Raw genomic sequence first — 11,001 nt, forward strand, 5'->3', positions numbered from 1 at the left:
ATGAAATGAACATGTAATAAGCATAGGAAGTTAGAAATATAAAAAATTACATAGAAAACAATCACAATATGTTACCCTTTTCCAATCTTAACAATTCCTCCTCATCTTCTTCAATGTTGATAGTAATAGAACCCCTTAGCCAATCTTGGGCACAAACAAGAGCTTGGACCATGAATGGTGTAAGAGAGGTTCTAAATTCATTTAGAATGCGACCACTTGTGATAAATGCCGACTCAGACGCAACCGTTGATACCGGAACAGCCAACACATCACTGGCCATTCTAGCCAATATTGGGAATCTAGCAGCATTGTTCTTCCACCATTTTAGAATGTTAAAATCATCCCTATTTACTTCATTCTCTTCATGCAGGTATTTCTCAAATTCCGATTTGCTCATGCTAGCTTCACCATTAGCACCAACTCTCAACTTTTTATTTATCTGAGACAGCAATTTCCTTCCTTCCCTTTTTTGAGTTGGTTCAGATTGTGGAGCACCCACATGCTTGCTTACATCACTTGGTGCATACTTAGCTTTGTACTCTTCAAACAAAGCATGCATAAATGTTTTCACCGCCTCCCAAGCTTTGCCTCCATTTAATGAAGGAAATATGCCCTAGAGGCAATAATAAAGTTATTATTCATTTCCTTATATCATGATAAATGTTTATTATTCATTCTAGAATTGTATTAACCGGAAACATAATACATGTGTGAATACATAGACAAACCTAGTGTCACTAGTATGCCTCTACTTGACTAGCTCGTTAATCAAAGATGGTTATGTTTCCTAACCATGAACAAAGAGTTGTTATTTGATTAACGGGATCACATCATTAGGTGAATGATCTGATTGACATGACCCATTCCATTAGCTTAGCACCCGATCGTTTAGTATGTTGCTATTGCTTTCTTCATGACTTATACATGTTCCTATGACTATGAGATTATGCAACTCCCGTTTACCGGAGGAACGCTTTGTGTGCTACCAAACGTCACAACGTAACTGGGTGATTATAAAGGAGTACTACAGGTGTCTCCAAAGGTAGATGTTGGGTTGGCGTATTTCAAGATTAGGATTTGTCACTCCGATTGTCGGAGAGGTATCTCTGGGCCCTCCCGGTAATGCACATCACATAAGCCTTGCAAGCACTGCAACTAATATGTTAGTTGTGAGATGATGTATTACGGAACGAGTAAAGAGACTTGCCGGTAACGAGATTGAACTAGGTATTGGATACCGACGATCGAATCTCGGACAAGTAACATACCGATGACAAAGGGAACAACCTATGTTGTTATGCGGTCTGACCGATAAAGATCTTTGTAGAATATGTAGGAGCCAATATGGGCATCCAGGTCCCGCTATTGGTTATTGACCGGAGATGTGTCTCAGTCATGTCTACATTATTCTCGAACCGTAGGGTCCGCACGCTTAACGTTACAATGACAGTTATTATGAGTTTATGCATTTTGATGTACCGAAGTTAGTTTGGAGTCCCGGATGTGATCACGGACATGACGAGGAGTCTCGAAATGGTTGAGACATAAAGATTGATATATTGGAAGCCTATATTTGGATATCGGAAGTGTTCCGGGTGAAATCGGGATTTTACCGGAGTACCGGGAGGTTACCGGAACCCCCCGGGAATCATATGGGCCTTAATGGGCTTTAGTGGAAAGGAGAAAGGGGCAGCCCAAGGTGGCCGCGCGCCTCCCCCCTCCCCTAGTCCTATTAGGACTAGGAGAGGTGGCCGGCCCCCCTCTCTCTCTTTCCCCCTCGGGGAATCCTAGTCCAACTAGGATTGGAGGGGGGGGAGTCCTACTCCCGGTAGGAGTAGGACTCCTCCTGCGCCCTCCTCCTGGCCGGCGGCCCCCTCCCCCTTGGCTCCTTTATATACGGAGGCAGGGGGCACCTCTAGACACACAAGTTGATCATTGAGATCGTTCCTTAGCCGTGTGCGGTGCCCCCTGCCACCATATTCCACCTCGATCATATCGTTGTAGTGCTTAGGCGAAGCCCTGCGTCGGTAAAACATCAAGATCGTCACCATGCCGTCGTGCTGACGGAACTCGTCCCCGAAGCTTTGCTGGATCGGAGCCCGGGGATCGTCATCGAGCTGTACGTGTGCTAAGAACTCAGAGGTGCCGGAGTAACGGTGCTTGGATCGGTTGGATTGGGAAGAAGACGTACGACTACTTCCTCTATGTTGTGTCAACACTTCCGTTGCGATCTACAAGGGTACGTAGATCATACTCTCCCCTTCGTTGCTATGCATCACCATGATTTTGTGTGTGCGTAGGAAATTTTTTGAAATTACTACATTCCCCAACAGTGGCATCCGAGCCTAGGTTTTATGGTTTGATGTTGTATGCACGAGTAGAACACAAGTGAGTTGTGGGCGATATAAGTCATACTGCCTACCAGCATGTCATACTTTGGTTCGGCAGTATTGTTGGATGAGACGACCCGGACCAACATTACGTGTACGCTTACGCGAGACCGGTTCTCCCGACGTGCTTTGCACATAGGTGGCTTGCGGGCGACTGTCTCTCCAACTTTAGTTGAACCGAGTGTGGCTACGCCCGGTCCTTGCGAAGGTTAAAACGGAGTCTATTTGACAAACTATCGTTGTGGTTTTGATGCGTAGGTGAGATTGGTTATTGCTTAAGCCCGTAGCAGCCACGTAAAACTTGCAACAACAAAGTAGAGGACGTCTAACTTGTTTTTGCAGGGCATGTTGTGATGTGATATGGTCAAGACATAATGCTAAATTTTATTGTATGAGATGATCATGTTTTGTAACCAAGTTATCGGCAACTGGCAGGAGCCATATGGTTGTCGCTTTATTGTATGCAATGCAATCACGATGTAATGCTTTACTTTATCACTAAGCGGTAGCGATAGTCGTGGAAGCATAAGATTGGCGAGACGACAACGATGCTATGATGGAGATCAAGGTGTCGCGCCGGTGACGAGGGTGATCATGACGGTGCTTCGGAGATGGAGATCACAAGCACAAGATGATGATGGCCATATCATATCACTTATATTGATTGCATGTGATGTTTATCTTTTATGCATCTTATCTTGCTTTGATTGACGGTAGCGTTATAAGATGATCTCTCACTAATTATCAAGAAGTGTTCTCCCTGAGTATGCACCGTTGCCAAAGTTCGTCGTGCCCAGACACCACGTGATGATCGGGTGTGATAAGCTCTACGTCCATCTACAATGGGTGCAAGCCAGTTTTGCACACACAGAATACTCAGGTTATACTTGACGAGCCAAGCATATATAGATATGGCCTCGGAACACGGAGACCGAAAGGTCGAGCGTGAATCATATAGTAGATATGATCAACATAGTGATGTTCACCAATGAAACTACTCCATCTCACGTGATGATCGGACATGGTTTAGTTGATTTGGATCACGTGATCACTTAGAGGATTAGAGGGATGTCTATCTAAGTGGGAGTTCTTAAGTAATATGATTAATTGAACTTTAATTTATCATGAACTTAGTCCTGGTAGTATTAGCATATCTATGTTGTAGATCAATAGCTCGTGTTGTTGCTTTCATATGTTTATTTTGATATGTTCCTAGAGAAAATTGTGTTGAAAGATGTTAGTAGCAATGATGCGGATTGGATCCGTGATCTGAGGTTTATCCTCATTGCTGCACAGAAGAATTATGTCCTTGATGCACTGCTAGGTGACAGACCTATTGCAGGAGCAGATGCAGACGTTATGAATGTTTGGCTAGCTCAATATGATGACTAGTTGATAGTTTAGTGCACCATGCTTAACGGCTTAGAATCGGGACTTCAAAGACGTTTTGAACATCATGGACCATATGAGATGTTCCAGGAGTTGAAGTTAATATTTCAAGCAAATACCCGAGTTGAGAGATCTGAAGTCTCCAACAAGTTCTATAGCTAAAAGATGGAGGAGAATCGCTCAACTAGTGAGCATGTGCTCAGATTGTCTGGGTACTACAATCGCTTGAGTCAAGTGGAAGTTAATCTTCCAGATAAGATAGTGATTGACAGAATTCTCTAGTCACCATCACCAAGTTAGTAGAACTTCGTGATGAACTATAATATGCAAGGGATAACGGAAACAATTCCCAAGCTCTTCGTGATGCTGAAATCGACGAAGGTAGAAATCGAGAAAAACATCAAGTGTTGATGGTTAACAAGACCACTAGTTTCAAGAAAAGGGCAAAGGGAAGAAGGGGAACTTCAAGAAGAACGGCAAGCAAGTTGCTGCTCAAGTGAAGAAGCCCAAGTCTGGTCCTAAGCCTGAGACTAAGTGCTTCTACTGCAAAGGGACTGGTTACTGGAAGCGGAACTACCCCAAGTGATTGGCGGATAAGAAGGATGGCAAAGTGAACATAAGTATATTTGATATACATCTTATTGATGTGTACTTTACTAGTGTTTATAGCAACCCCTCAGTATTTGATACTAGTTCAGTTGCTAAGATTAGTAACTCGAAACGGGAGTTGTAGAATAAACAGAGACTAGTTAAGGGTGAAGTGACGATGTGTGTTGGAAGTGGTTCCAAGATTGATATGATCATCATCGCACACTCCCTATAATTTCGGGATTAGTGTTGAACCTAAATAAGTGTTATTTGGTGTTTGCGTTGAGCATGAATATGATTTGATCATGTTTATTGTAATACGGTTATTCATTTAAGTAAGAGAATAAATTGTTGTTTTGTTTACATGAATAAAACCTTACATGGTTACAAACCCAATGAAAATAGTTCATTGGATCTCGATCGTAGTGATACACATAATCATAATATTGAAACCAAAAGATGCAAAGTTAATAATGATAGTGCAACTTATTTGTGGCACTGCCGTTTAGGTCATATTGGTGTAAAGCGCATGAAGAAACTCCATGCTGATGGGCTTTTAGAATCACTTGATTATGAATCAGTTGATGCTTGCGAACCATGCCTCATGGGCAAGATGACTAAGACTCCGTTCTCTGGAGCGAGCAACTGACTTATTGGAAATAATACATACTGATGTATGCGGTCCGATGAGTGTTAAGGCTCACGGCAAGTATCGTTATTTTCTGAACTTCACAGATGATTTGAGCAGATATGAGTACATCTACTTGATGAAACATAAGTCTGAAACATTTGAAAAGTTCAAAGAATTTCAGAGTGAAGTGGAAAATCATCGTGACAAGAAAATAAAGTTTCTACGATCTGATCGCGGAGACAAATATTTGAGTTGTGAGTTTGGTCTTCAGTTAAAAACAATGTGAAATAGTTTCACTACTCACGCCACCTGGAACACCACAATGTAATGGTGTGTCCGAACGTCATAACCGTACTTTATTAGATATGGTGCGACCTATGATGTTTCTTACAGATTTACCACTATCGTTTTGGGGTTATGCATTAGAGACAGCTGCATTCACGTTAAATAGGGCACCATCTAAATCCTTTGAGACGACACCGTGTGAACTATGGTTTGGCAAGAAACCTAAGCTGTCGTTTCTTAAAGTTTGGGATTGTGATGCTTATATGAAAAAGGTTTCATCCTGATAAGCTCAAAACCAAATCGGAGAAATATGTCTTCATAGGATACCCAAAGGAAACTGTTGCGTACACCTTCTATCACAGATCCAAAGGCAAGACATTCGTTGCTAAGAATGGATCCTTTCCAGAGAAGGAGTTTCTCTCGAAAGAAGTGAGTGGGAGGAAAGTAGAAAACTTGATAAGGTAATTGTACCTTCTCCCTTATTGGAAAGTAGTTCATCACAAAAAAATCTGTTCTTGTGACTACTACACCAATTAGTGAGGAAGCTAATGATGGTGATCATGTAACTTCAGATCAAGTTACTACCAAATCTCATAGGTAAACCAGAGTGAGATCCGCACCAGAGTGGTACGGTAATCCTGTTCTGGAGGTCATGTTACTTGACCATGACGAACCTACGAACTATGAGGAAGCGATGATGAGCCCAGATTCCGCAAAATGGTTTGAGGCCATGAAATTTGAGATATGATCCATGTATGAGAACAAAGTTTGGACTTTGGTTGACTTGCCCGGTGATCGGCAAGCAATTGAGAATAAATGGATCTTTAAGAGGAAGACGGACGCTGATAGTAGTGTTACTATCTACAAAGCTCGACTTGTCGCAAAAGGTTTTCAACAAGTTCAAGGGGTTGACTACGATGAGACCTTCTCACCCGTAGCGATGCTTAAGTCTGTCCGAATCATGTTAGCAATTGCCGCATTTTATGATTATGAAATTTGGCAGATGGATGTCAAAACTGCATTCCTGAATGGATTTCTGGAAGAAGAGTTGTATATGATGCAACCAGAAGGTTTTGTACATCCAAAGGGAGCTAACAAAGTGTGCAAGCTCCAGCGATCCATTTATGGACTGGTGCAAGCATCTTGGAGTTGGAATAAACGTTTTGATAGAGTGATCAAAGCATTTGGTTTTATACAGACTTTCGGAGAAGCCTATATTCACAAGAAAGTGAGTGGGAGCACTACAACATTTCTGATAAGTATATGTGAATGACATATTGTTGATCGGAAATAATGTAGAATTATTCTGTAAAGCATAAAGGAGTGTTTGAAAGGAGTTTTTCAAAGAAAGACTTCGGTGAAGCTGCTTACATATTGAGCTCCAAGATCTATAGAGATAGATCAAGACGCTTGATAAGTTTTTTCAATGAGTACATACCTTGACAAGATTTTGAAAAAGTTCAAAATGGATGAAGCAAAGAAAGAGTTCTTGCCTGTATTACAAGGTGTGAAGTTGAGTAAGACTCAAAGCCCGACCACGACAGAAGATTGAAAGAGAATGAAAGTCATTCCCTATGCCTTGGCCATAGGTTCTATAAAGTATGTCATGCTGTATACCAGATCTATTGTATGCCCTGCACTGATTTGGAAAGGGAATACAATAGTGATCTAGGAGTAGATCACTGGACAGCGGTCAGAATTATCCTTAGTGAAATAAGGATATGTTTCTCGATTATGGACGTGACAAAAAGGTTCGTCGTAAAGGGTTACGCCGATGCAAGTTTTGACACTAATCTAGATGACTCTAAGTCTCGGTCTAGATACATATTGAAAGTGGGAGCAATTAGCTAGAGTAGCTCCATGCAGAGCATTGTTGACATAGAAATTTGCAAAATACATGTGGATCTGAATGTGGCAGACCCGTTGACTAAGATTCTCTCACAAGCAAAACATGATCACACCTTAGTACTCTTTGGGTGTTAATCACATAGCGATGTGAACTAGATTACTGAATCTAGTAAACCCTTTGGGTGTTGGTCACATGGCGATGTGAACTATGGGTGTTAATCACATGATGATGTGAACTATCGATGTTAATCAGATGGTGATGTAATCTGGATTATTGACTCTAGTGCAAGTGGGAGACTGAAGTAAATATGCCCTAGAGGCAATAATAAAGTTATTATTTATTTCCTTATATCATGATAAATGTTTATTATTCATGCTAGAATTGTATTAACCGGAAACATAATACATGTGTGAATACATAGACAAACCTAGTGTCAATAGTATGCCTCTACTTGACTAGCTCGTTAATCAAAGATGGTTATGTTTCCTAACCATGAACAAAGAGTTGTTATTTGATTAACAGGATCACATCATTAGGTGAATGATCTGATTGACATGACCCATTCCATTAGCTTAGCACCCGATCGTTTAGTATGTTGCTATTGCTTTCTTCATGACTTATACATGTTCCTATGACTATGAGATTATGCAACTCCCGTTTACCGGAGGAACGCTTTGTGTGCTACCAAACGTCACAATGTAACTGGGTGATTATAAAGGAGTACTACAGGTGTCTCCAAAGGTAGATGTTGGGTTGGCGTATTTCAAGATTAGGATTTGTCACTCCGATTGTCGGAGAGGTATCTCTGGGCCCTCTCGGTAATGCACATCACATAAGCCTTGCAAGCACTGCAACTAATATGTTAGTTGTGAGATGATGTATTACGGAATGAGTAAAGAGACTTGCCGGTAATGAGATTGAACTAGGTATTGGATACCGACGATCGAATCTCGGGCAAGTAACATACCGATGACAAAGGGAACAACCTATGTTGTTATGCGGTCTGACCGATAAAGATCTTCGTAGAATATGTAGGAGCCAATATGGGCATCCAGGTCCCGCTATTGGTTATTGACCAGAGATGTGTCTCAGTCATGTCTACATTATTCTCGAACCGTAGGGTCCGCACGCTTAACGTTACGATGACAGTTATTATGAGTTTATGCATTTTGATGTACCGAAGTTAGTTCGGAGTCCCGGATGTGATCACGGACATGACGAGGAGTCTTGAAATGGTCGAGACATAAAGATTGGTATATTGGAAGCCTGTATTTGGATATCGGAAGTGTTCCGGGTGAAATCGGGATTTTACCGGAGTACCGGGAGGTTACCGGAACCCCCCGGGAATCATATGGGCCTTAATGGGCTTTAGTGGAAAGGAGAAAGGGGCAGCCCAAGGTGGCCGCGCGCCTCCCCCCTCCCCTAGTCCTATTAGGACTAGGAGAGGTGGCCGGCCCCCTCTCTCTCTTTCCCCCTCGGGGAATCCTAGTCCAACTAGGATTGGGGGGGGGGGAGTCCTACTCCCGGTAGGAGTAGGACTCCTCCTGCGCCCTCCTCCTGGCCGGCGGCCCCCTCCCCCTTGGCTCCTTTATATACAGAGGCAGGGGGCACCTCTAGACACACAAGTTGATCATTGAGATCGTTCCTTAGCCGTGTGCGGTGCCCCCTGCCACCATATTCCACCTCGATCATATCGTTGTAGTGCTTAGGCGAAGCCCTGCGTCGGTAGAACATCAAGATCGTCACCACGCCGTCGTGCTGACGGAACTCCTCCCCCATGCTTTGCTGGATCGGAGCCCGGGGATCGTCATCGAGCTGTACGTGTGCTAAGAACTCGGAGGTGCCGGAGTAACGGTGCTTGGATCGGTCGGATCGGGAAGAAGACGTACGACTACTTCCTCTACGTTGTGTCAACGCTTCCATTGCGATCTACAAGGGTACGTAGATCATACTCTCCCCTTCGTTGCTATGCATCACCATGATCTTGCGTGTGCGTAGGAATTTTTTTGAAATTACTACGTTCCCCAACATTTAATTCACCATACATTTCTTCAATTGCTATTTTTGTGAAATTTGATAGCTTGAATCTTGGATCAAGAACAGTTGCAGCAAATACAAACATGTTCACATTCTCCTCTTCCTTTTTCTTTCCTTTCCCCTTCCCCCTTTCATTCTCCACCTCCTCATGCCAACGTCCCCAATACTTATCGTACTTATCTTGCATTTTCTTGTCCATTGTTTTGCGCAAAATATCATCACTATCAGCCCCCTCTTCCAACACAACATTGATTTCAGCAATATCCATAATAAATTGGTTCACGGTCACATGGAGTGTGGCGGAAACACTAAGAGTAAGGTGATAAAACTGTCCAAGAAATTCAGCCATTTTCGTAGCATTCTCCCAATCACTATCAACAGGAATACCAAGACCTTTCTCACTAGTTAAATCCATTGTATAGAGTGGATCTTCTTCCTCATACCTCGCAAATACTTTCTCAAAGTTGATTGCGGTTGCTAACATTAGGTATGTGGAATTCCATCTAGTGCATACATCCAAACTCAAGAATGCCTCGCTGTCCACCTTTTCTAACTGAGCAAGTTCTTTAAATCTTGTAATTCTAGATGGCCCATGTCTTATATATCTAACCGCAGCTCTTACATGCTTAATTGATTCATCCAATTCTTTTAGACCATCAGTAACAATCAGATTTATAATATGGGCAACACATCTCATATGAAAATATTTACCTTCAGCTATGCTATTTCCAGTTTTGATCATTTTCTTTCGTATGTAACCCACACCACCATCATTTGCGCTAGTATTATCAACAGTTATTGTCATAACGTTTTTTATTCCCCACTCCATCAAGCATTGCTCTATGGCTTTTCCTATATCATCTCCCTTATGACCTTTCACTAGGAAAAAACTAATGATTTTCTTGTGCAAATTCCATTCAGGATCAATAAAATGTGCCGTGACTGTCATATAGCAATCTTGTGTTTGAGAAGTCCAACCATCAGTAGTGAGACACACTCTTTGACATGATTGTTTGAAAAAAAGTTTCAGCTTCGCTCTCTCTTCAAAATAAACCTTCAGAACATCCCTAGTGCATGTTCTTCTAGAAGGCATATTGAAACGTTGACATGCAATTGACATCACTTCTCTAAAACCAGCTTTTTCAGTAAATGCAAATGGAAGCTCATCTACTATAATCATCTTAGCAATAGCTTTCCTTAGTGCTTCGGGATCAAATTTATGCACTGAAGGGCTTTCCCCTTGGATAACTTGCAAAGTACCTTGATTCTTATTCTTATCATTATGAGGATTATACTTGCAAGTATTAAAATGACTCTTTAAGGCAGATGTACCGTTAACCTCTGGAACGGCCTTGATATCATGATTGCAATGCTTGCACTTTCCAAACTTGAGCATACCATCAACTAGTACCTCAGAAAAGTGATCCCACATCGGTGATCTTTTCTTCATCTGCCTTCTTGTAGGTCGTTGCTCCATCTCCTTTTCCTTTTCATACTCATCAATATTTCTTTGTTCTTCCTCATAAACTCGCATCTCCTCTTCAGTCATGTCATCACCAAGTCCACCAGGTTCAACCATCTACAAAATAGTAGCATAATTAGAATTCATGTCATCATTCTTCTATACTAATTAATTCGGAGAAGAATTAAATAACATATTCCTTATCAGCAGCTTCCAGTAATTAATAACAGATTAGGAATTAAAAGAAGCCGGCAGAATCATATGACAACATAAAAGTAAACTGACCATATTAATAATTCACAAACTAATAATGGTTACGGCATGGGATTGGGACAGTATTCAACCAAGAGAAAATGTGGCAGCAGACATT

The 11,001-nt window shown here is 41.8% G+C and overlaps 1 protein-coding gene across 1 annotated transcript; it reads right to left on the bottom strand.

Annotated features, from left to right (window-relative positions):
- Positions 1 to 238: 238 nt before the first annotated feature.
- Positions 239 to 10,748, bottom strand: LOC147963119 (zinc finger BED domain-containing protein RICESLEEPER 2-like; the record flags this gene model as incomplete). Its single annotated transcript, XM_087529472.1, has 2 exons — positions 9,162 to 10,748; positions 239 to 613 (listed from the first exon to the last, which is right to left on the bottom strand). Coding segments are annotated over exons 1-2 (1,962 nt in total), but the record flags the coding sequence as incomplete, so codon positions are not given.
- Positions 10,749 to 11,001: the final 253 nt, after the last annotated feature.

Source organism: Triticum urartu, chromosome 6A (assembly GCF_056163025.1).
Source record: "Triticum urartu cultivar PI428250 chromosome 6A, HENAU_Tu73, whole genome shotgun sequence".
NCBI lineage: Eukaryota > Viridiplantae > Streptophyta > Magnoliopsida > Poales > Poaceae > Triticum > Triticum urartu.